Source organism: Opisthocomus hoazin, chromosome 7, assembly GCF_030867145.1.
Source record: "Opisthocomus hoazin isolate bOpiHoa1 chromosome 7, bOpiHoa1.hap1, whole genome shotgun sequence".
In the NCBI taxonomy this organism is placed as follows: Eukaryota; Metazoa; Chordata; class Aves; order Opisthocomiformes; family Opisthocomidae; genus Opisthocomus; species Opisthocomus hoazin.
Genome location: NC_134420.1, coordinates 32,932,752 through 32,959,593, shown reverse-complemented (window position 1 = coordinate 32,959,593; position 26,842 = coordinate 32,932,752). Strand labels below are relative to the sequence as shown.

At 41.3% G+C, this 26,842-nt stretch overlaps 1 protein-coding gene across 2 annotated transcripts; it reads right to left on the bottom strand.

Moving 5' to 3' along the window:
* Positions 1 to 544: 544 nt before the first annotated feature.
* Positions 545 to 26,842, bottom strand: LOC104328126 (photoreceptor outer segment membrane glycoprotein 2). 2 transcript variants are annotated; one of them, XM_075425879.1, is made up of 5 exons: positions 26,787 to 26,842; positions 13,756 to 14,001; positions 8,387 to 9,055; positions 3,818 to 4,064; positions 545 to 2,374 (listed from the first exon to the last, which is right to left on the bottom strand). In XM_075425879.1, the coding sequence occupies exons 3-5, from the start codon at positions 8,965 to 8,967 to the stop codon at positions 2,108 to 2,110; spliced, it is 1,095 nt and encodes a 364-aa protein (XP_075281994.1). In that variant the 5' UTR covers positions 8,968 to 9,055; positions 13,756 to 14,001; positions 26,787 to 26,842; the 3' UTR covers positions 545 to 2,107. The 2 variants fall into 2 exon arrangements, with proteins under 2 accessions (XP_075281994.1, XP_075281993.1); XM_075425878.1 differs by lacking the exon at positions 26,787 to 26,842 and adding an exon at positions 26,055 to 26,359.

The window sequence follows — 26,842 nt, the reverse complement described above, 5'->3', positions numbered from 1 at the left end:
AGAAAAACCTCTCATCTTGCAACATGGCTTTATATTCATATGAAAGATTTTCGCAGTATTTTTATGTGTAGTTCTATGAAAATATTATCTCAACGCTCAGAAACAGTCAAAAGGGCAAGCAATAACAGGAATTCTTAGAAAACCAACGGGACAGAAGACCAGTTCATGATGCCTTCAGCTCTACACGGTGTTGTTCATTTAAAAATAATAAATGGAGAAGAGTGATGAAAATTATCAAAGGTATGAAACAACTTCTGTACAAGAAGAGGTTAAATAGCAACTTCTTCAACTTTGAAACATATGATCAAGAGTGATTTTAAGACAACTGGAAAATTGGGAATGACGTGGAGGGAATAAATAAGGAATGACCATCAGGTACATCTTACAGCAAGAGTTAGGGGGTATCCAGGGAGTCAATAAGCAAAGGAAGCAGTTTTTTGGACAATGCAGAACTGAATTGTGAGATATCTGAAGCTCATTGCCATATTTTGGATATCAAAAATATGAATGGGTTTAAAAAAATACTACATAAATTCATAGGAAAAAAAGTCCACTGAGCTTTATTAAAACGAGCGATACAAATATCCTTTTTGTCATACCAAGTCTCAAACTGCTGTTTCTTGGAAGTTAGGAGCCTTTGTAAGGGAATGAACTATTTTCTAATGGTCTTGCCTCTTATGTGCATTTTGCAAAACATCTGCTACAGGCTGCTCTTGCAGACAGACCCCATCTGTCCATTTGTATTTTTAGCACACTGAAGTATAGGCCTAAAATTTTAAGCAGTGAAGCTACTGCAGTTGAAATGATGATCATGCATATAGCCTGCTTGAATTACAGTACAGATTTTTACATCACACGCTTTATCTACAATATATTCTTACAGTATAATTCTTGCTTATTCTAGTGTTATAGAGAACAACATTGTTTAGACACGTAAAGGAATTTGAGGGTTTTATCTGCTATTCTGTATCTGTATGTTTTTTCTGCTAAAAATACTGTATTTGGTCTTCTCCACTATTCTGTATCCGTGTGTTTTTCCGGCTTGCTGTTAATGATGAATTACAGTCATAGGGCATACACACCAAGTGTCTTGGGTGTAGGCGGCTTTCACTCCCTGCATTGACAAAGTTCCTGAGGCTGTACTGGGACCATGATGGGAGATCTGTCAGTTTATCTTTGCCTTCATTGGTTCCAGACAATCTCTTATCTTCCACTCCCTGGATCTATGTAAGTACTTTTGAAATTAGGAGCGCTTTAACACTTAGGAGCATCGGTATTTGTTTTATGGGAAGTATTTGCTTGTTTTTAAACTTGTGCTATCACATGCTGCTTGATATTTTAAATATCGCAGCATGAGCTGTCAGTTAGTTTTCTTGCGTGGAGAACTCCTTTCAGCAGTAGCTGTTGACTTGGAGGGATGTGCGGCAGCTGGCTTTCTCTAACCATGGGAGGGGGAAAATGAAGAGATACTTCCGACTGTTGGGGTGGGGGAATGAAATACATTAAGCTAACTTTCGTTGCCTTCACCTCAGTTTCACCTGGCTAGTAGGTTCTTTTTAGAAGGGCTGCAAAACACATGTGTAAGTGGGTTAAAATTTCCCCTGTCTGAACTTGGACTAACAGAAGTTTTCATTCCATGGTTTTTGTCTTTTTTTTTAAAGAATTTTTTGGTGTAATAATTACTTTTGGGATTTCCCTGCTGGTGGGATTTCTATAAATGTAATGACAAACTCTTAGTACATACTAGACCAATCTGTGTGCTAGTAGATGTAGACTCATCCTAACTGGAACGCTTGCTGGTCCATAATGGTTATTCTGATGTATTCAGACCATGGCAGAAGTATGTAAGCAAAGGAAAGAAAGTGGGGAACATTCCCAAAGTTTGTTTTGTGCAGCGTTGAAAACCAAGGATTTCACAAGAATGAGTAAAAATACATCCAGCCAAAGAAGTATCAGCATTCTTGGAGCTGTCACCAGTCCATGGATCGTTCAAATGTCTTATTAGTTTTCCTACCTCTTTTTTTTCCCCATCAGTGAAGAATCTGGTAACTGTAAGACTGTAATATGTCAAAGCTACACTGATGATGCCATTTCTTGTAAGACTTGCCTAGCTAGCTGCTGGGATAGATTTTGTTGTAACATTGGTTTTGCCACAGTTTGTGTTTTGAACATCAATGTTGGGGTCGTTCATGCCTGAGACAGTGGAGATTTGATTGGCTTTGCCGAGGTTCTTAATGACATTGATGTTGTATTTGGCAGTTTCCACAAAGCTGTTTTCCAGTAACCAACCGTCTGATTCGCCCTCCAGATCTCCTAGTAGGAGGATGTTCTTCATTGCTGTTTGTAGGTACCGGACACCAATAAGTACAGAGAGCTGTAAGAAACACTTAAGGGTTATACAGAGAGTTTAAATTACAGCCTCAATCCTACCGCTAACTCAGCATTCTGACTTGTGTATTTACAGGCCTAATGGTTAATATTGAGTAAAGCAGGCAAGTTCTTTATCCCAGCAATATATCTAACCACTCTCCCAATTAATTACATTTTTTGAAAAGAAAAATACCAGAGAGAGATTGATTCTCTCTCCATTCTCCAGATAGCATTCCCACTTGCATGTTATTAGCACATAAATACCTAGAATTACTTGGGAACACTGTGGCCTCATAGACTACAACTAATTAATGTACAATGGATGATCAATTAATGAAACTGTCAGTCACTGGGGAAAAAAAATTAAATTGTAGTCTGTTATTTTCTGTGGATTTTTTTCCACTGACCTCGATTAAATCAGTGTTTCCTCCAAGGAGTTTAATCATTCATATGTGATCTGTATGTGTCCTACATGCCAGTGCATTAAAATTGAGAGGGTGGCCTATAGTAGAGGCTCAAGTATAAGTTTAGGAAAAAGCCCCACTTTGATAGTTCTGTTGGAATCGAGATCAGTGTGCTCAGTTGTCAGCCTTTAAGGGAGCACAAAGAGCTGGCTCACAGCTTTTTTGTGTGCTGCTGAAGGCCGGTTGTCTCTGGCACCACCACCCCATTTGTGAACGACTTTAATTGTAGTGCTAATATTTATGCAATAGAGCAATAATCAGAAAACTAAAACTTATGAAAAAGGGAAGAAAACCATATTTTAGTCTATGCCACTGGGGGTCCTTTACCTGTGGATGACCACATCCAGACAGCTTTCTTTACAGATGCCAGCAGAAAGATGGCGTCTCTGCAGGTGTGCATGTTTGCCTGTGATATTCTTATTCTGATTGCATAATAAGCAGTCTAATCTACACCTAAAAAATATCCCATGTGTGCAAGTACTGTCTATATGATCAAGCTATGTAATGTAAAAAGGAGGCTTTGAGATACCAATATTTATGCTCAATTTTTACTGTGCATAAAATGAACGTATTCAGCCGAAGGCCTGCTCACATTTTGTATATTCTTTGTTAAAACTGACTTAAATCAATCCTCAGACCTTCTCACCTAATTTCCTTACAGTTGTATCACTGTGTGTACCACCCTGTATCTGATGCCATAAATGCTTCAGGGAAGGGAATATGCCATATTCTGTTGAAAAAGTTCTGTAAATATACAGAACTATATACATATAATTTCTAACAGTTCTCATCTTCAATGAGATTTGCTTCTGCTCTGGGGTTACTGAGAAAGTTGTCTGTACTAAAGGAAGCCCTGCAACATTCTTCAAGTGCCTGTGGACTTTGTATTACGCACTGAGGCACTTCTCCTATGTTACTGCGTAGTTGTTTTCCATCCTAGACAGCAGGAAGTCTCTAGACTCCTCCATTTTTATGTGGATTACCTCAAACAACCAAATCAGCAATGCCGCAATGCCAATGGATCTCATGATGGCTGTGTAGTGATCCAGCAGGGCCTCTCTGCACCCCTTCACCCAGATGTTGAGCTCCTCTGTCAGAAAGTCGTAGTTGTAGTGAGCGCTGTTGTTCGTCAGCTGGTACTGGATGCAGGGCCGCGGGGAGCTTGGGTTGCAGCAGCTGAAGGGCACTCCATCCACCAAGAACTTCCCATCAACGTTGCTCTTGAGACGGCTGCAACAGAACAGAAAGTTTGGGGATTACAAATCTGGTATCAGCAGCAGATAGTGTCTGTGACTTTTACAAAAATGTATAATGCAAGTCTGCTGCAATGTAGGCTTCTCCAGTGTAACAAAAGGACAATGGGAATATATTTGCAGCTGGAAAACTTGCTTACTGCAGGAAAACTAAATTTTTCATTTGCTGTATTTCTGAAGTGTGGTATCAGCACAGTATCTCACATGGTTCTTGGTACTGTGTGTGCAAGATGTGGATTCCGTGTTCGTGGAGGTGTTGCCTTTTTAGGTATCTTTGCGCTGAAAATACTAAAGACAATTTCTGAACTTGTTTATCTTGGTGGAATTCTAATGGAAGCTACGGCCCTAGAAATACTGTGTTTCACTACTTTGGGACTGATTTTTCAACACAAGCGTTCCTTAAGAGAGAGCCTAATACAAGAACAACGTTGCATGCCACAGGAACCACCGGAATTTGTCCGCTGGCATTTCATCACTGTACCCCATGTGCAACGGCTGGTTCGGCGTATGTTTTGAGACTTATTCACAAGGGAGTTTCTGCTTCTTGTAACTATACTTTTTGTAACTTTTGAAACTGTATTGGTAAAAATTATTCCTTTCCCTCCCCTATAAGATAAAGGGAAAAACAAGTGGGAAAAGAAGAAAGATAAAGAAATAGAAGAGAGAGGAAAAAAATCATAGGATGGAAAGAGAATACAGTCCCAGATTACTCAAGAGTTTCTGGAATAGTTCAATGGATCCTTGACATCCATTTTCCTTGTATTACCTGCTCTTTCGCTAGCATGTTCTTGTGAGGACTTCTGTTTCCAGGCAGGCTCTTCAGAGAAACAGATTTTCCAGAAACTGGAGAGTATATAAGAGTTGAGAGATGCTCTCACACGTTGGGGAAGTAGCCTCCAAGCACATATCTATTTTCACGCTCACTGCAAAAGGCTCATTTCCCGGGGCAACCCCGCAGGTGAGAACCGTGGCCTGTTTTAATGAAGCCCATGCCCTGTAGCCTTTGTTAGGGAGCCAGAATGCAGGAAAGACAACTTTCTTGTAGATATCCAGCCTTCACCATTTGCTAATAGTAGAGTTTTTAATATTTTCCAAAACTTATCCTCACTTATTAATGTTTACAAATCATATTTTCCTGTTCCACTACAGATGATCTAAATAAAAGGGATGGAGGTCATCACAAGCAGCTCATCAGGTGAACAGAAGAAGCAGAGAATCTGCGGTCCAGTGTTCTTCCAGCATTTTGGGACTAAATGTATCCTTCAAAAGAAACATAAGCTGCTAGGAAGCTCAGTATTTGTGGCTGTGCTGGGATGGCAGAATAATTGCCTTAATTTTATTGTTGTGGGCCTGCTAAATACAATCTTCTTTTTCTCTTTTTTTGGGGGTGGTGGTGCTGGTGGTGCTCGTGTGTTTCGTTTTGTTTAACATTCTGTTAAAAATACCTTCCTCAAAGATCTTTTCAAGTAAGTCAGGAAGTTCATCTGCCATTTCCCACCTAGAAGTGTGTTGGGCATGAATTCCTCTCTGTTTTAAAGTCTAGCTCTTAACTTTGTGGCCATCATGTTCCTGGTAACGGCAACAGAATGAAACCAGTCAAAAAGAACCCAAATAATCCACTGAAACCAGAATTAAGTGTGCACATAGTGTAATGAACATATGCAAAACCACTCACTGGGAGGGAAACAAGGAAGGGAGCCAGAGAGGTACAAACCAGAAGGCTCGAATGTGGGAGGAGAAAAGAAACCTCACAGAGGGAGGAGAAGGCGGCTGGCCCATTGTGAGAGGGGAGCTTTGACCAGGGCCAGCAAAATGCCCTGTATATTTCAGTGACATGACCCAAATTATAGTACAGGATTTAAAATGGTTAAAATACAATATGTTAAACTAGGTCTTAAGCTTTTCTTTTGATCCCAAGAATCTAATTACAGAATCAAAGAAGGGTAGGGGTTGGAAGGGACCTCTGTGGGTCTGACACATGTTATAAAGAGGAATCTTCTTTCTGCTGCCAACGATAGCAGTTTCCAGACTTGGGTTATGTCCCCATGCCCTCGTGTTTCCTCTACTAGTGGCAAACTAAAGAATGACGTATCTTGGTACTGTTAGAAGGGAAGACCTCGGTAGCAGAGCTGGGAGAGTGAGATGGTCACTGCTGTTTTGTTGTTGCAGCTGAAAATTGCTGTGGTATTGTAAAGCAAAACTTGCTTTTGAGACTATAAAAAGATGATTTTTACCGAACTAAAGCAATGATAGGATTGTACTGCTGTAACCTGCCTCCTCCTCCTCCCGCTCCCATTGATTCTCTCCGTTTCTTGCCACATTGTGCTGTTGGCAATGGAGACACAGAAGAAAGGGGAGGGAAGAGGATTATGAAGGAAGGTGAAAAGTTCGGTTCTGCAGAGGTTGCATGTGAGCTGACAGTGTGTCAGTTCTCAACTTCGTTGCCTGTTAATCTACCAAGTACTAACTGACATGCAGTACAAGAAGAAACCAAGAAAAATATTTGGTTCCTTCTCCTTTCTGAACATTACCCGCTGCGGTTTGCCTACAATTTCATATCAAATGTTTCACTACCAGATTTTTGGAAATCATAGTATAATTTGGTTATACAGCACCACCTTGGATTATAGCAATCAGGATGGAATTATCCAACTTTTATACAGTAGAATAAATTCTGCAGTGTAATGACTTCTCTCTCACATTTCACTGGCATCTTCTCCCTACTGACAGTGCATTTTCAGAATAATGGCAGAGCACAGGTGACCCTGCAGAAGAAAATGGAGTTTAGCTGAGACCCTGGGTACAACCTGACTCTTTCTGCATGTCTCACAGAAATTAAAGGCAGTATAGTTTACTTTTATCCTCACAATAAGATACTACTTTTAAGTTCCTGTGGTCCGTCTTTGTTGTCATGTCACTTTTCACTGTAGAACCAGGATTTAAAACACATCGTGGGTCAGCCTGCTTTGTGGCACTGTTGCTTTCCAACTTCTCTCTTGAGAACCTGTGTTCTAAAGCTTGCTTTATTTCCACAGCCAACTGCCTTACGCATGCTGATGCCCTCTTGTCCATATTCTCCTAGGTCCTGTCTCCTGGTATATTTGCAGCCCTGTATATATGCTTTGCTATAATGGCAGTTTCAAGTTGCAGATTGTGTGAAAATGAGATCTTTGGCCTCCCTTCATCTGGCTTTATTGCCACTAATTTTTGAATTCAACAGAACACTTGGCAAATGCTAGTCAAGCTTTTTGTGTTTGTCTTTCCCAAGAATATATAGCTACTTCGCTCTCGTCAGTGAAGGCTTTTTTCAGCCTTAGAAGAATTATTACATGTTGGATTATCTACTCTTTATAATTTGTTATTCTTACCTTTTCTGTTGTCTGTAAGAATTACCAGACTGTTCTTTTTGAGCATATAATGTCACCATTGCTACATAATGTGAAGCACCAACAAAAAAAATTCAAGGGTTTTTCTCCTTTTTTTATGCATTGTATGTGGTATTGGCAGTTTCTTACATGTGAGCTTACAGATTTGAACCTGGATTTGCCAAGTCTAATATCTTGAAGGAGAAAGATTTTTCAGTGTTTAGGATTGACTGCGCAATGTATTGATAGTACAATCCTTTTTTCTTTCCGTCATCAGCTCACTATAACTGAAAATTTGAGGTAGCTAATTCACACATTAAAAAAGGAAAGATACATCTTGGCTTTGCTTAGCATCCCTAAAAAGTTAGAAAAAGGCAACTTTGTGCATGTAGTTAGCATATTTTGTAAAGTGGTCATTCTACAGTTTTTTGATTGAGGCAAAGGTCCAGCAGAAATTAGTACACTCTTGGCCTTGTGAAGTGTATGCTAGAACTCCACAGTGTTTAAATATAAATGCTTTATGGCTTGAGTACTTCAGTATTTTTGGTTTTAGAGGGAGCATATGGTCTAGACAAATTGTTATTCCCACTATTATCCTCTAATGACTACCACTTTAGTTAAACTACGAAGGTATTTGTGAACATGTCTAAGATCGAAGAAATGTTACCTCTTCTTGAGCTAGACCCATTACCAGAGTTATTTGGAATGATCTTTTGAGAGAAGCCTTCTAGCCACAAGATGCTGTTTTAATAAGGAGGAAAAACACTGCCAGAATTTTTGGCTGATGGCAGAGAACAAGCAGTTTTGCTGTGTTCTCTTTAATGTCAATGCATCTCAAGATCTTTTGACACTACTGTTACTTTCTGTTCAATACAAATTCTTCTTGAATCAGGCTTTTTCCTAGAATTTTTTGTTATGACTAGTAAATACTTACTCCAGAACTTCCTTGGAAGCCATGTTCAGGTAACGAGCAGATACCCACTGAATTTCAAACCAGTCTCTAAAGCCATTGTTTCCACAGCACTGGAATCCAATTTGTAACATATCCACTGTTTTCTTTAAGAAACATCGTCCAGGTATGTCCGTGTCCTTATAGGACTTAATAGCATCCCTCAATCCCAGATAGAGAGACTCTTCCATCTCGTTCCTCATGGTATAGCACATGAGAGCACCCACTAGGATGCAGAAGGTAAAGCAGAAGGTACATACGATGTATGGGAGCATAACTAGTTTCCATCGGGAGAACTTGTTGGCATCTGAGCAGTCATAGCAGATTTTGCCACCCAGAAAGTTGATGATACATGCTATGACTCCGACGGAGATCAGCATGTTGGGGACAGAGTTAACGTCCCCTTTTGCCATGACTTCGTTGCGCTTCTTGATCTCTATTTTCAGAAAGAGGCCGAGACTGAAGAGAATGACTCCGCTCACTACAGAAACCCAGTTGAGGATCCATAAGATCTGAGCCAATTTGTCTCTCTTAGTTTTGGTGAATTTTACTTTGAGGACGGCCATAGTCAGATCAGCATTAGGAAGAGAAGCGTAGGTCAAGGAAAGCTCGTAAGCTGATTAGGAGCATGCATCCAAGGCATGCAGTAGACATCTGAAGAAGAGAGAGAGAGAGATTACTGTCTGTTTGACTGGGTATTTATAGAGACTACAGAAAAGTTCCTGTACATGTTCACGTACTCTGAGACCGGCCAAAGGAGTGCCCCAGTGAAATTTATTGCTTGAATTTCAAGCAATACGAATTGCTTAAGAAAATAATTCTAAGGACCGACTACACCAATTAAAAATAAGTGAACAGTAGAACCAATTATCTGTGGATTCCTATGGATTTTTGTCTTGAGAGTAATCTTCTGTGCAGATTTTCTGATGTCTAGAAGTGAGCCAATCTGCTGTCTTTCCTCCAGGAGACTCATGGTGCCCTTCCTTTCTACTAATTTCCCGTATTTTCTTGATGGTTCTAGGAATTTATAATTCTTAGATTACAGTGGCGTGGTCAGATTTGCATTCAAAAGTTACTAAGTAGGACAAACAAGCACAGATATACAGCATAATCACGTAATCCTTTTTTCCATATGGAAAAAACATGAAAATAGCACCAGAACGCCAGTACCCTATAGGTATTTTCAGGCATTTCATTGATTATATGCAGTAGAACATGATTTCGCTAGAGAAAAGCAGTCTTATTGCTACACTTACACTACTAAGATATGATCATGCTGGCAAAAACTGAAGGAGGGACTGACTGCGGTTATCCACACACAGAAGATGTTCAACAAATACTTAAACTATCAACAACTGCGTTCATTGTCTAGAAAATATTATCAACATTTTATTAGATTTTAAGTGCTATGACCTGAATATATTACTGGTGAACAAACCATCCTGCACAGCATTTTTCCACCTGGTCTGTCATAAAAGCACTACCCTTTTTATGGGAAGTAACATAATCGCCCTCCAAAAAAAAGCAGAACATCTTCACAACTTAAGAAAAAAATCAGCGGTTTAAGATGCTCTGTTTCCATCTCTACCTGATTGCCCTTCCTTCCTTTCCGAAAGTCCTTACTAAAACCAGATTTTGGAATAGCATGATGTATCAATTGAGGCCTATTTAATCCTTAGGGAGTCACTGTTACTGTCTTATCTTCTGCTCCTGCAGCTGAAGTTGCTTGTTCTTTCCCTTTGTCCTGAGAGCTGTGACAGTCACGCCTTATTCCAACCCCCCTACCACCTGTAGACTGGTTTTCTTTCCGAGTCCCCCATATTCCAGTCAGAATCCTAAACTTCACTCCTGGTTGCACTTTCTGCAATAACCTTGACTTCTTCCCTGACCATTGGAACTGTTCCCGTTCCCCTGTCTAAAGAAGACTCTGCAGCCCCAAGGGACATCACAATATATTTTTGAAGGGGAACTATTTGAAAAATGACAGGAAACTACTCATATGTTTAGTAATTTATATCTTGTATATTTTATTAGCTTGTTTGTGATACACCTGGTCTTATGTTACTAACAGTCCTTTAATAACTTTCCCATGTGACCTACAGATGATTTTTTTTTTCTCCAAAGATCGCAATGATGGGCACAAAATCTATTGAGAGAGACTTCCCTCCCTTCCCTTCCAAGTTTCAAATCTGATGTTTCAGAGTTTCGCAGCTGAAGGAAGACTTCTGTGTTTCAAGGTCTGTCTTCTTTTCCCCAGCTATTAGTGGATCTAAGAAAAAATACCATCTTTCCCAGCACTTTTAACCTTCCTTCTCTACAACACTACTAATAACTAACTTCTTTGCACCTCTCCAGTTATAGCCAAATCACAGGCAGAAAGCAGCTAATAATATCTGAGATCTAAAACCTGTTAGAGCTGGAGAGAATGTGTTTTTGTTGTACGTGATGTGCATGTAGAATGACGCTGCAGTACCTCAGGATCAAACCATGAACTTTTACCCTTCTTCAGTGCTTCTGATGCTTTGTGATTGCCTTTCCTCAACACATGCAAGATATATGGAGCTCTTCTTTCTTTCCTCCCCACAAAACCTGCTCTCGGTATGGTCTTGTACTAATTCAGTAATTTTCATTAGAGCGATTTTATACTACACAACTATATTTATATGATTATACAGTCATCTAATTCCACTAATACAATGTCATTTATAAACAGTAAAACATAATCCTGTAGATTTGGGGAAATAGAGAAGTATAAGCAGCATCATTCTTGTATGATATTTTTTAAGCTACTGGACTTTACTACTTAACTTCATCTGAATAAAACTGGTATCAGCTAAAACAGCGAGAAAACCACCTGCAGGCAAGCTGCACAGAAGCAGGGCTGCACCTACCCACTGAAGCATCCACAGTTGCAGTGAAGCTTAACATCGGGTAAGTAGATTGTTGTAGAGTACAGTTTAAAAAGGTCATGGTATCCCAGCATCTTCATCCGTGTGTCGGAAGGAATCAATTGTATTGGTACAGGTGAAGAATAGGTCGTTCCATTCATATTAGGATATGGTTAGATATTTTCATGCATTTGAGTATTAAAACCTTTTAATGCCTGTGAGATCGAATTCATTCATGTTGCATCTATTTTCTCCTGCATTTTGAGTGGAAACTAATTCTCCTCGAAACTATTCATCTCTATGTCTTTTGTACAATACACAGAATAGTGTGCAAAATGTACAGTATTTTTCCTTACCGGTTTTATTTCCAAAGGTGTTGGGGCCAGCAACTCTCCGACTTTAAAAACAGGGTCCTAATGTTAATGATTGTTAAGGCTGATTATCATTTATGGTTGAATATTTATTGTGATCATATTGTGATAATCATATTGATTATCATAATGAAATACTAATTATTGATAGACACCTCTGTACAAACAAGTCCAGAGAACAGTCATTTATAAAATGACAACACTTTCTTCACGTGATTCTTCTGTGGTGTCCTTTAGACCTCATTTAAAAGGATCATGCTCTGCTGGCACGGAATTAAGCCGCCATAGGAATTCAGCTGACAGCCTGTCTGCTAAGCCAGGAGACAGTTATCTTTGATTGCTTCACCACTTAAGCAGTTCATGACTTCAACTTAAATAGCTGTAGATGGCTGCTGCAAATAGGTTTATTTGCCCCTGATACACCTGTCTCAGAGCTCACAACAGAGAATCTGTTGTGAAGTTTCCTAGCTGCTGATATGCAGTTCATGTTCAATGGCCACTGTATATGAATGCATCACTATTAATTTCTATAAAATACATGTATGTATTTGCAAAATGCCTCTAAATTGTTACGCACAGAGATAGTTACGGTGTCACTGAGAAGACCCTGCTTGCCAAACATCTTTTGCTTTAACAATTGAACAAAAGTTGTAAACAGTTCTACTTTTACTTAAAATTCACCTAATCAAGAGGCATTATTGATTTTGGAAGATGTAAATTGGAGACTTCTTGTCATACTCTAGCCATAAAGAAATTTGAAGCTGGATTCCATAAGCAGTGATACATTCAATCTCATGTAGCTGTTCTGATATCACTCCCTCCCTCATTTTCAAATGCCTGAAGCTAAAAAAAAAAAAGAAAAATTTATGTGCAAGAGCAACTGTCCTAGTAAGTCCTTCCCACCAGTAATTCTCATATGGTATTTCCAGCTTTCTTGGTGCAATGCTAGTATAGTTGTAAGACCAGATTTCATGGAATAGTCACATTCATCTAACAGAGGTACCCCCACCACAGTCCTCCATCGATACAAGATCTGCTCTTTCATACGAGCCACACTGCCAGAGGTAAAGAGGGGGATGACTGGCTGGTGTAGTGCAGTGACCACCTGGTGACTGACACTGACCTGGGATTGCACAAAGGATCTTGGGGACAGCAGTGCTTCTGGTGAAACTTTGAGTGCATCGAGTCTGCAACAGAACAACTTACATACTGTGTGTTCCCAGCTTCTACATGGATTATTTTTTCCTATCTAAACAGTTTACTGAATTTATTTTCGATAACAAGAAGGCTCTCTTCCCATCATAATGAATTTTGTAAATACGCCGTAACATTACTCTTTCCCTAACTGTTCAATGAAGTATCGAATATATTTATCAGTGTATTACATGTATTACAACACACATAGTGCTGCATGGTAGCATTTTTTTGAGCACTGTGAAGAAAGTTATTCCAGCTGAAAGAACTGAAGTACAGTTATGAGCTAAAAGTGTCATTCCCTTGCTCTGCAATATGTATCAGTTCTTCTCCAAGTTCTATTTGCCCGTGGACTACTGTAAAACCACACACGCTCCTCGCAGTTCAGTGGAACTAACACCTCTATCAAAAATCCTAGAAACACACCTCACCTCAACTGCACATGAGCCACTCCAGAGTTATGAAGCATACACACACAGACATTTTTTCCCCCAGCTACAGGAAAGCAAGCTGGATTTTATTCTGTGAAGGAAGAAATATTTCTTTCAAAGAAGCAGCCCAATAAACGTGGAAATGTCTCCCATATTATCAGTACAGTTCTCAAGCTTTCTTTGTCTAACTTGCTTCAAACAGCCTCCATCAGCATACTGTAGCTTTTTGCTTCCAAGATGCCCCCTACCTGTTTCTTTGCTGTCAAATTCCCCTAACTGCATAGAACAAGACATAGCATGGCTATTTATTTGTTTATAAAACTTACTTATTACATGCAAATTGTCTAAAGAAATTGGGCTTGCAATTTTGTCATAAACAAACCACATCTTATCTTACCGATTTCACTAAAACCTGCCATTTTAGCTAAACACATTCCTATCTGTGACTTACTGTAAAAGAAACCACTAACCTGATTCAGAGGACTGAAGAGGATCTCGAAACTGGTAACTCGCTGAGTACAGGGGAGAAAATACGTGGATCAGACATCCTGAGGAACCCTGAAGTACTGATTTCCTGATGTCTGTGGTGTTCTTCTGTCTTTATGCTGACCAGTGGAGAAGACGACTTCAACTCTTCTGCCCGTGCTAATCTTTCTTTCATCTCTAATCGTAGCTAAGAGATTTATTTCAAGGTTCTTATGCCACCAGCTTAAATTCTGCAAAACAGGCCAATTAACTGAGTGGGAACTGAGATCTTGCTAACAAAATGCATTTATAGTAACTTCTTTTACTTTTTTATCCCCCAGAGGTTTGGGTTAGTAAGAAACAGAGACTCTTCAGTACCTGCTAATGTCTTAATTAGTTCTTAATCTGTTCTTAACAATAAATATGGGTCCAAGCAAGAGAAGAATAATGAAACTCTGTGCGTCTGTGGGAAGGGAAAATCCATCTTAGGCAATCATAATTTACATTCACTATTATGTGCCTTACCCATCATTCCATGTTTTGTTGCTTTGGATGGAATTGTCTGTCCTCTGTGTATTGACTGCGACTGTGTCCAAGAAAGGAATTTAAGTAACCAAGACCAATTGGATTATCCCGTACAACTCACAGTAGATTCTGGCTTGGAAAGTTTTCCAGGTTCAAGAACAATCTAGTAGAAACCTCTGTCCTAGACTCTTAGAAGTTTTATCCCAAGACAGAAGCAAAAGCATCTTGTCCTCTGGCATTTCTGAGCCCAGCATGTAGTGATCTGTGGGATGGACGTGGCTCAGCTGAACTGGCAACAGTAGTGGCAACAAGCTGAGTCTGCAGCAATGCTTCATGAAGTTAGTGGCGACGTTAATAAGAGAACTGAATCACTGGGCAGGACCAGGTTTGGTCTATAGGGTCCCAAATACATCAGCACAGCACAGAGTTCAGTGAGCGCACCTGACTGACTGCAGTGGACTCTGCACCAGGGATCGTAATGCATATGAATATTCTGAGAAGCATAAACTGTCCTCATTCAGCTAATGACGAGCAATAAACTGATACCATGATATTACTGTGATTATAACTCTGTATTCTGGGAATAAGCCTGCTCGTTTATGGTCTCATGCTTTCATAAAGATAGACACTCCTCTACATGCATCAGTATTATCACGCTTATTGTCAAGGAAAGGTGAAAGATTAGTTATCACTGCAACTCAGTCTGTCAAAGTCTTGAGTAAATCAGAGACTGGAGTATCTAACTACAATGTTCTACGAAGATAAAACAATTAAGACTTGTTCATGTGCCAGAAGTCATTTCATACAGTACTGCATGGAAGAAGGAAGCCATAACTGCCAGTGTCACTCTGTGCCTCCACGGGATGAAAAATGCCAAGGATATGTCCCACCAGGATAAAGTCATACAGTGAAATTCTCTCCCTTTTCAGTTTTTATGATACAATCAAGCTCATAACTAATGTTTATGCTGAAAGCTCCATCCAACAATGCATAGTGTAGGACCACATGGTAAATTTATACAGAGCAGCTTCCTTGACCTGTGAGGGGTCCCTGGAGCCATACAGGCTCGATGTGCCTTTTGCTGCCAACTTCAGGAAAATATAATTTACTGTACCTTTACCTTTTTAAAGAAAATATCCAAAGTAGGGCTTCCAGCTTTCTGTCTTGCCTATGTGCTGATGTACAGCACGTCCAGAAAACTTCAGATCAACAGCATATGTGATACATCTGGGACCTGATAGACATACTGCAGAGGATGTCACAAATGCTTGCGTATGATCAAACACACCTCAGTGGCATTGAGTTAGTCCTGTGCACATGGATCATTCATACTTTGGACTTGCAGTCCTTGTGCAGACCACAAGGAGTATTTTAGATCTGTTCAAATGTGTGCATTTGTGTACAAATCAGCGCTATGAAGCATATTGAACAGGTATAATGTATTCCTTTTGGACAGTGCAAGTACACAAATGTACACACTTCCCTGGGATTTTTGAGGTGTTGCTCTGGCTGGAGTGTGATATATTAGAAATCCTGGACAGATGTCTGAAGTCCTTTTCTATGCCCAGACAAAGTTCACCTGTGAAAAACCTCCACATCTGTGGAACTCCAGACGTGTTATCCCTCAGTACTAGAAGATGTTATTGCTTCAGATACATACTGGTAGAAAAATGTGCCTTTCCTTCTGCTTTGCAATATAAACCTAGAACTTGCATGCATGAAAGCAAGCAAGCAGAAGATGGCAGTGCTGCTGTGTGTAGGTTTTTTTTTTCCTACAATGCAAAGTAAGAAGCTTTCTCTTATTTGTCTTAAAAGAGATTAAAGGTCACTCACCGCTAGTGGAAGCTCAAGAATGCATCATTGTAAAAAATAACTTAAATCCAGTCTTAATGCAAATAGAGGTCAGTGTTACCTGTATTTTTTGTTCTGTTTCATGTTGGGAAATGGTTTCAGCTACAAAGTCAATATTAAAAGTCGAATTATTCAGAAATTAGTTTTGGTTTATGGCCATCTATAACTAACCATGATGCACTTTCTTACAGACCTGCTGGGAAGCCTGGACACCAAGACCATAATGATAGAGCAGCACTTTGGAACCCAGCAGGAGTGGTTGTACTTGTGGGTCTGCTATCTGTCACCCAGTGGCGTAGAAAGAAAACACACTTTCCTGCTAAGAGTGGAGAGTGCTGTGCTGTGTCTTTGGACCTGAGAGGTAAATTTAATAAGTGTTTGGCCAATTACTTATCTGTTTAGTACCATTCACATATAAGTCCACAAGCAAGGACAGATGTGTTACAAATTAGCCTAATTAAATAGCTAGTTGGGATGCTGCATGCTGCAAAATTTAATTTTACATCTAGTTTCCAAAAATTAATGTTTTGTTTTTATATTTGGATGGCTTTCCACTTCATCTTGTATTTAATGCAATTGGTACCTCATGATAAGAGATTTTGGAGTAATGGACTAAAACTGGAGGCACTCAGTAAGTCAGAGAGAAGCAGGTACCTCTCTTAACATGTCAGTGCTTCGGAGGAAGAGTCCATATTCAGGACGAGATTCTCCTGATATGTGTTAATGGGGAGAGGGCATAAAAAAGGGAATTCAGACCACCTGCTTTTTTTGGCTTTTGTAAGGTTGTGAACCACATGGTAGATACTAAGAGGCGTAAGTTATTAGGCAAGTAGAAACAATTGTGTCTTCGCAGAATATTCATCTCTCAATGACATTTTTGAATTTTTAGGAAGGAAGTATAGCGGTAGCTAGATGCTTATGGTCGCTTTAGTTAGACGGAGATACCCAAGTTCAATCACAACATTTGAAATTCTTGTGGAATTGCAGAGTTGGCAGAGGGAATGTCAAAACTCAAAGGCAAGAGGTAATGGGGATAGACAGTAGTTTAAAAGAACCCAGTCTGTACATTAGAATGCTACAAAGCTTGTTGCAAACTAAATCATTTATATGTATTTACAGCTACAGCTATACAGTATGCTACAGTTCTACCAGAAGTCCCACTGTACTGTGTTCCATGCAAAATACAAATACTGTAACTGTAGCTCATTTCATTGCCTGAAAAACATCACGGACTAAACGAATCGGAAAAAGAAGTATTATAATTTTCACTTTTCAGCTGTTTAAAGGTTATAACTATATGGATGCTGGAGCCAGTCTCAGGGAAAAAGGAAATTATAGCAGACTTGCATGAACTGCACTGCACACATACTGCAAGACTTCAGGACTCCTGTATATTCCGGGAAACACCACGCAGCTACCTATCAAGCTGGCTCGGATTTCAATCCATAGGAGCTGTACTGTCCATAACCTCTGAGTCATCCACTCCTGACTCATGGTGAGTCATTACAAATGGAAAACTAAGGCACAGAAATAGTGTGTTCACCTCAAAATCAGACCAGCAGCCTATGGTAAAGCTGGAAAGTGAACCTGTATTTTAAATTGGTTGGTAACCTCGAGCTTCCATCTTGGCTGTAACTTTTTTTCTGAAAACTAGAATCCATTTTTATGACCTTATTCATACACCATGCAGCAATCTTGCTTTTCACTTCCGTACCCTATTTATTCACTACAGACTGTATCATGACAAGCCAGTTGTCAGGAAGCTTTTTGCAGAATGGAATTATACACATATTATGAGGGCTTCCAATGAAATTCCTCTTACATAATGAGGTAGAATTTCCTTTTTCTATTCCATATCTCATAGCATCAATACTTTGGTGCACTGTACTGCCAATTAACCCTTCTTTCCCTAACAAAGTAGCCAGACATACACTCTCACATTTCTTCTTGAAGATACCTCCTGCAGACCTCCTATACAAATCAGGAAGTCTCCCTGTTCTCACCTTATTACAAACTTGATGTTGATGCTGTTTTTCACTCTTTAGACACCATTTGAACTAAACAATATTAGTCAGGACATCTTCTAGGGAATCTGTGATTTTTTTAGAAAGAAAAAATACAGTTACAAAAAAAAAGAAGAAAAAAAGAGAGACTCGCAAAGTTTCTGAAGCTGTCAAGTAGACAAAAAACAGCACCTAGACACAGCGCTCTTAGAGCTCTTCTGAAAAAGATCCAAGATCCCTCTGTCCCTTCAGTGGTGACTTCATGCTTATTGACACTGTGTCTAGAAATCGTGATCTATGGAAAAAGAATGAAGGAACTTGGGTTTCTTAGTGTAGAGAAGGCCAGGGGTGAAAATAGTGTTCAAGTAATTTTAAAGGAGTTGCATAGAGGAAGGGAATAAATTCCGTTGGTGATAGGAGGAGAAATCATGAGTGAAATCTTTATTTTAGTGTGAATAGTGAAACAGCCCGTGAAAAAGCTCGATTTCCATCATCAGAGTACTTCCAGAAGAAGTTGACAAATACTGGCCAGGAATGTTGTAGGGACAGTTGGTCCTTCCTTGGAAAATGGGCTGAATTAGATGTCTCAAGGTCTGTGATTTTTCATTTGCTATAAACCGCATACCTGTTTGAACATTTACAAAACTTTGTAAGTGCTATCCCATCTCTGGTCAATACTTCTTTTGCTCATTGACTTTTGTCTGAAATGTGAGTTTATGTCGTGGTTTAACCTGGCAGCCAGCAACCAGGACCAGACAGCCACTTGCTCACTTCTCCCCCCCGCAGTGGGATGGGGAGGAGAATGGACAAAAAGCAAAACTCATGGGTTGAGATAAAGAGAGTTTAAGAAGACAATAAGGGAAGGAATAATAATAATAATCATAAAAAAAAATATGCAAAACAAGCGATACACAATACAGTTTTTCTCACTGTGCGACAACTGATTGCACAGCCTGTCCCTGAGCAACGATCGTGGAACCTGCGGAACTCACAGGAATCTTGTAGATCCCTGCCCCCCAGGCAGCCCCCATTTCTGTACTGAGCATGACATCTATGGTATGGAATATTTCCATTGGCCAGCTTGGGCTGGCTGCCTGGCTGTGCTCCCTCCCAGCTCTTCTTGTACACCTGTGGGAAACCATATAACTTGAGACAGAACAGCACTGTCTCATGACCCTGAAGGATCAGCACATCCTGCGCCTCCCTTCTCTGTTCTCAGGAGATAAGCTGTTTTCACACATCCAGCTGCAAAAGATCCTGGAAAACAGCAACAGTGAACTGGCATTTGCAAAGCCACGAATCCAAAGCTGATGGGCTCTAGTAACTATTGTATTAGTATATAAGGTATTCACTTGAGCAATAAAATGATTCTGATCGAACACAAGATTGGGGTCCGTGAAGTCATTCACCACATACACCTGCTCATTAGCCAAACATGGGAAACTGAAAAAAGTCTTTGATTTATTAGCAACAACTTAAAACATCAGTGTTATCAACATTATTCTTGTACTAAATCCAAAACACAGCAGCTACTGGGAAGAAAAGTAACTATCCCAGCCAAAACCAGGACAGCTTATAAAATGTTTTCCTTTCCATTATTCAGTGAGAGCATTGTTTCCACCTCCATTTATGTATTTATTTTTAGTTACAATTTTCAACAAATTCCAGGATTGTGGATGTTCATTTACTAACCAAACCTATGAATTTTCCCTCTCTTGGGAATGAATACTTCTGAAGTCTGTGCATCTTGCTATCTATTCCCCCCCTTTTTTTAATTTGTTTTTCGCTCTTCTCTTTTCTGACAATCATTTGATTTCTAACTCTCCAAAAAATTTTATGGAGCTTTATCTCCTACTTCTGTGGTCAGCTAAGCAGAAACATTATTCAGAACTTCTGACTCATACAGAAATAAATAAATAACCCCAACACCAGGATGTCTAGGCAAAGAAGTTCCAATGAAAGTATTTGAAACCAAGGAGTCTGTACTTCGCAGGATGAATCAGCTACTCCCATACACATTTATTTCAATAAAGTAACAGCAGAGATCAGAAGGTCTTACACACTGTTAATCATGTCAGCTTTTTCCATCGGCAGATATATGCATATGTTAGTGTATAGGTGTGGGTTTTAATTTTTAAAGATTCCTTGAAGAAACATTAGATCATTCCTTTCAGACAAAAAACACTGATGAAAATTCTTACATCTCCTTTATCCCACAAGTAAGAAGACGTCATACAATCACAGAATTATAGAATAGTTTGGGTTGGAAAGGACCTTTCAAGGTCATCTAGTCCAACTCCCCTGCAATAAGCATCTTCAACTAGATCAGGTTGCTCAGAGCCCTGTCCAACCTGACCTTCAATGTTTCCAGGGATGGGGCCTCCACCACCTCTCTGGGCAACCTGTGCCAGTGTTTCATCGCCCTCATTGTAAAAAATGTCTTCCTTGTATCTAGTCTAAACCTACCCTCTTCTAGTTTAAAACCATTACTCCTTGTCCTGTTGCAACAGGCCTTGCTAAAAAGCCTGTCCCCTTCTTTCTTACAAGCCCTCTTTAAGTACTGGAAGGCTGCAATAAGGTCTTCCTGGAGCCTTCTCTTCTCCAGGCTGAACAGCCCCAACTCTCTCAGCCTGTCCTCACAGGAGAGGTGCTCCAGCCCTCCTCTGGACCTGCTCCAACAGGTCCATGTCTTTCCTGTGCTGAGGGCTCCAGAGCTGGACACAGGACTCCAGGTGGGGTCTCCCCAGAGCAGAGTAAAAGGACAGAATCCCCTCCCTCGACCTGCTGGCCATGCTTCTTCTGATGCAGCGCAGGATACAGTTGGCCTTCTGGGCTGCGCGTGCACACTGGTGGCTCATGTCAAGCTTTTCATCCACCAGTACCCCCAGGTCCTTCTTGGCAGGGCTGCTCTCAATCCCTTCATCCCTCAGCCTCTATTGATATGAGGGGCTGCCCCAGCCCAGGTGCAGGACCCTAAACTTGGCCTTGTTGAACTTTATGAGGTTCACATGTGCCCACTTCTCGAGCTTGCCCAGGTCCCTCTGGCATGTCAACCACACCACACAGCTTGGTGTTGTCTGCAAACTGGCTGAGGCTACACTTGATACCACTGTTGATGTCATACTAAACAGTACCGGTCCCAGTACAGACCCCTGAGGGACACCACTTGACATTGATCTCCATCTGGACATTGAGCCATTGACCACTACCCTCAGGATGCGACCACTCCACCAATTCCCCATCCACCAAACAGTCCACCCATCAAATCCATCTCTCTCTAAATTGGAGAGAAGGATGTTGTGGGGGACCATGTCAAAGGCCTTACAGAAGTCTAGACAGATGACATCTATAGCTCTTCCCTTGTCCACTGATGTAGTCATTCCATCATAGAAGGCCAGTAGGCTGATCAGGAGGACTCGCCCTTTGTGAAGCCATGCTGGCTGTCTTGAATCACCTCCCTGTCCTCCATGTGCATAGCTTCTACGAGGATCTGTTCCATGATCTTCCCAAGCACAGAGGTGAGGCTGACAGGTCAGTAGTTCCTGGGGTCGTCCTTTCTACCCTTTTTAAAAGTAGGTGCAATGTTTCCCTTTTTCCAGTCCCCAGGGACTTCAGCTGACTGTCACAACTTTTCAAATATCACGGAGAGTAGCTTGCCTACTCCATCAGCCAATTTCCTCAGGACTCTGGGATGCATCTGGTCAGGCCTCATAGACTTATGTATGCTGAGGTTCCTCAGGTGGTCATGAACCTGATCTCCTCTTACAGTGGGAGGGACTTTGCTCCTCCAGTCCCCGTCTTGAGGTCCATCCACTTGAGATGTGCAGGAAGAAAGGCTGCCAGCAAAAACATTGATGAGCACCTCAGCCTTCTCCTCATCCATTGTTATCAGTTTGCCAGTCTTTCTTATGGGGGGGTACACTTTCTTTGATCTTCCTCTTCTGGGTGACATACCTGTAGAAGCCCTACTTATTCTTTGCATCCCTTGCCACGTTCAGCTCCAGCTGCGCCTTGGCCTTCCTGATGCCATCCCTACACAGTTGGGCAGCGTCCCTATACTCTTCCCACGATACCTGTCCCTGCTTCCACTGCCGGTGCATTTCCTGCTTGCCCTTAGTTTGACCAGCAGGTCTCGACTCAGCCACGCTGGTCTCTTCCCTTCCTTTCCTGATTTCTCACACCTGGGGATCGAGAGCTCTTGCACTCTGTGGAAACTACCCTTAAAGATCTGCCAGCTCTGTTCTGCTCCCTTGTCCCTGAGGGCAGTTTCACAGGGGATCCTGTTGACTAATTCCTTCAAGAGCTGCAAGTTTGCTTTCCTGAAATTCAGGGTCGTTGACTTTACTCTTTGCCTGTCCCATATCCCCAGGACTGCGAACTCCACCAGCGATCACTACAGCCCAGGCTGTCTCCAATCTTGACATCACCATTTTCCAGGAAAGCAAACATTTTTCCGTCATTATCCATTTTGAAGCCTAAGAAAGCAGAAACTGAAGCACTAGAAAGTTGTGTTCCATCTATAGACAACCCTGGAAGTTTTGATCTAGTTCTTCAAACAAGAGAGAAAGATATTGGGAGTTTATGTGTGAGTATATTCTCATTCTCTGTTCTTTTTTAAATAAAAAAATCATAAAAGCTAGAGCTGTGTCCAGTTGTGTCCAGAAATAGTTTGCTGTCACTTTGGTCTTTACAGGCTTGTTTCTGTATTTTTTAAATTCAGAGCAGTTCTGTTTATTGCCTCATTAGGTGATTTAATACTTATCATAAATATTGAAGCTATATTAGACATGTAACAACATATTCACAGGACTGGGAATTATTTTTCATACAGTCAAACTGATCAGGAAGTTTGTATGGCCATGCATATGCCATGCACACTCCAGCACAACTGAATTTTTATCTCTCTCTCTAATTTTTTTGTTCACAGCTTTCCATAGCAGCTACTTGGTTGTAATAAAGTTTGGTCAGGTAAGGCTTTGGAATTTGGAGTAGTTTCTGACAGTAATCCTCCTGCTCCCCAACTTCAGAGTTCTGGTCTGCAGTACTTTTCTTTTGCCTTCTTGCAGTCTACAGCCAAGTTAGACATTTAGGATTGAACTAACACAAGACAGTCGGCTTTACTGATTTACTTTGTACCACCTGAGATACTTAAAAATCTTCAGAACAAACACCGAGGTGTCCATTTGCAGTGGTTTACAGCTGTTGACTAACTTTGCTAAGTAACCTTCTTTCCCCACTATTTTGTAAGTAACAGACTAATGTTTCTGCTGATACATCATTCTGAGTTCAGAAAAATTAAACCAGCAGACAGTTGTTTCCAATATGTGTTCTTCTCTGTCCCAAGATGAAATTCAGCTCTTGGCAAGATCTGAACTTTTGTTGATGCAAAGAATGATTTTCCCCTTTCTGTGATTTTAATAAATTATTAAGAAAAGTACAATTTTTGCTACAATTTGTGATAATAATGTTAATTTCACTGTGTTTCTCAGGAATAATGAAAGCCATATAATAGTTTTAAGAATAAATATTTAGGTGCACAGACAAGTAAAATGTACGTATGAGAATTCACCTTCCAGAGAATATTCATAGTAGGAACAGACTCAGAGATCTGCAACAGACTCTCAGCTCCTCTTCTTTCCCCTTTTCTTTCTACATAAGTACTAGTAAACTGATCTGACTAGATTAATTCACAGCCACATCAGAGTTAAATGTTTATCTGTGCTGGGCTACCACAACTGAATATGCTTGTAACAGCTTTCTGGTTTTATAGGAGGGCCCAGGATGCTCATTATTATTCCATGAAGATACAGAGGTGGCTCTTCACTCACATATGTTTGACATATTGATTCAAAGGCTGCATGATAAACTCCTGTACAAAAAAATACAGTTACATCAGAACAGACAAAATACCCTACATAGTCTGACCAGTTATCCATGTGGCCCTCTAGTCTGTCTCTAACAGTAGCAAGAGTAGACACTGTTTAGAGGCTCCTTTTAGTGTTAATCGCCCTTTTACTGCCCCTGCATCCAAAACTGTTGTTAATGGGATGTTATGGAATACCAGATAATTACCACACAAAGCCAGATACACCAACAAAATACAATTGGTTAAAAGATAAGAATAAGGTTACAGTTACGCTGCACAAAGCAGCACACTTTTACATTGAGACAGCCAATTAGAACTAAAAATGCAAAACCTGAATAAAGGGCATAGGACAGTTTTTGGCTCAGGGTAACTTTTTCCAGGTCCAATCAGCACGATGAAGCTAAGCTTAACTGCCTGCACTACCGCAAAAAAGCTAGAGTAGCTTGATTCCATAGTTACATAAAAGATAGAGATTTTTATGTGTTGGTTGGTTTTGGTTTTTTTTTTGTGGTGAAGATATTCTGCAAGTTTGCAGAAACGCTGGTATCTGTTATATTTACCATCGTCTTTGAACCAAAAATAGTAGAACAGAAAGCCTTGAAGAACCTCTTGGTATATTTCTGCAGCAGTGAATTAAAAAAGATTAGATCTTTTCTGTGAAGACCTCCTGCACTTAAGTGGAAACAGATTTTCCTTTTGAGAAGAATCAGTTTTGGTTTATTTTTTCCCTGCTTGACTTTTATTTGAACCATTCAGGTTTTGTCTACTTACGAAGAGTCCACAGTAATTTGAAAACTAACAGATCACTAGAACTTTAAAACTAACCGAGGACGAAGAGAAAGGGTATTTGGTCTTTTAAAGCTTGCAGCATGCATGCTGACTTAGAGTATGCTAAGAAGACACGTATTCATGATGAGATTTCCATGACATTGTGCATGACAATGCAGTTATATTAGGTAATGAATTTACTTGTGAAGTTACAAAGTGATGAGAGAAACTATGTCTCTTGCATTAGCCATGTTAAACAGAGAAACCAAATAAGCAGGTTTGTTAAGGCCTTTCTATTCTCTCTAATTGAATCAGAAAATTTTCCTGAAGAATCACACCTCAGGCAAATACGCCAATTATTTGGGGAGCAATAAAATATTCTTCACAGATGGATTCATATTCTTAAGCTCCCCATTACACCTAGCTCACAGCAAGTTTTGTTGGCGTTACTTAAAATAAGAGGTGGTTAGGGTGTTCATGTACCCTCAATTGTAATCTGGGAAAAAAAGTACTGTCTAATTCAGAGTGAATGTGAAAAAAATTATTTGTTTAGTGCATAAGAGGAGGAGGTATAAGGCACAGGCCTTATACCTTTGCAACGCTTTTAGGACAGACAGGTTTGGAAGAATATGGAGCTCCAGTAGAATATTTTCCATCTGAGAAATCGTAAATGTCTATCAAAGGTAAGCAAAACTCCTAACTCCATTTTGCAATTGGGGAAAAGATGTATTATTGGGGGAGAAAAAAAAAGAAAAAAACCACCCCTCTCCACCTATTTCAATCAAGGTTGGTTTGTTTCCATTCACAAAATAAACATTTCCTCATAATACCATATCTGCTTTCTTAGAAACTGCTTCAGTTGTTGGTTAGGACACATTACACACACACTCTCTCTCTACGTATAGAGGAATGCATGCTTATCACCAGTGCAGTATCCACACCACTGCCGCCAGTGGCCCACTGCTCCACGTCGTTCACTCTGTGAATGAAGAAGCATCTGACTGAAGCTGAGCAAGTCGCAACTGTTTGGGCTCGCTGTTAGGTTAGGTTCACAGCTCCCACTGCTGGGTAACTCCTTCATGAACTACAAGCACTAAGCTCTTGCTACTCATAAAGCAGCAGCAGGAGATACTGTCTTCTAACCTTACTCTTTGACTATGATCTCCTTGCGATGCATGATGAAAGGGCTTAAATTACACTATCATCACCTTATCTGCCTGACAGTAGGGAAAGAAAAGCTTTTTTTTAAGGAAACTTCACATGAGGGGAGGACTGCAGTGTGTTTACTCACTTCGCACAAGCTGCTGCGAGCAGAGCCAAATCTGTCCTTCCCCCTTCTCGGGGAACAGGCCTCTCCCGGCTGCCGCTCCGCCAGATGGATCCAGCCTCTGGGCTGACACCATGGCCTACAAACGCGTCCCGCCGGCTGTCGCGCCCCGGCACCCACCGCCGAGCGCCCGCTCCGTTGCCTCACGGCGGCGGGAGAGCCGTGCCTGCCGCCAGGCGAGTCCAAGCGCTCTCCCCGCAGGGCGCGCCGGCCCGCCCGCGGGATGCCGCAGCCCCTTCGCAGTGCCGCAGCCTGGAGCCCACGGGTGACGGCCCTGCTGGGGCACGCGGGCCAGGGGACACGAGTCCCTGAGGCGACGCGGGGAACAGCCCGCCCCCGCCCAAGCCTCTCCCTCCTCAGCCCGCTCGCCCCCCCGGGGCCCGGCGGAGGCGGGGCAGCGGCCTGGGCTCAGGCAGGCCCCAGGCACCCCAGCCCGGCGCGGGCAGCTTCAACGATTAGGCCCGGGGATAGCCGAGCCCGGGGACAGCCGAGCCCGGGCGGCTGAGGCGGAAGCCGATACCGCAGCGAGGACGCGGCTCCCGCCCGGCTCAGAGCGGGCTCTCGCAGCGGGGAGCGCCCCGGGCCAGCCTCGATCCCCATCACGGGCGCTGCCCGCCGCCCCCTCAGAACCTGGGTGGGAAACGGCCCGTGGCGGCCCCGGCGGCGCGGTGGGGGACTACAGCGCCCAGCACGCACCTCGGCCCCGAGGCTACGCAGGGGCGGACGGGGCTGGTAGCAGGGCTCACCGGCTC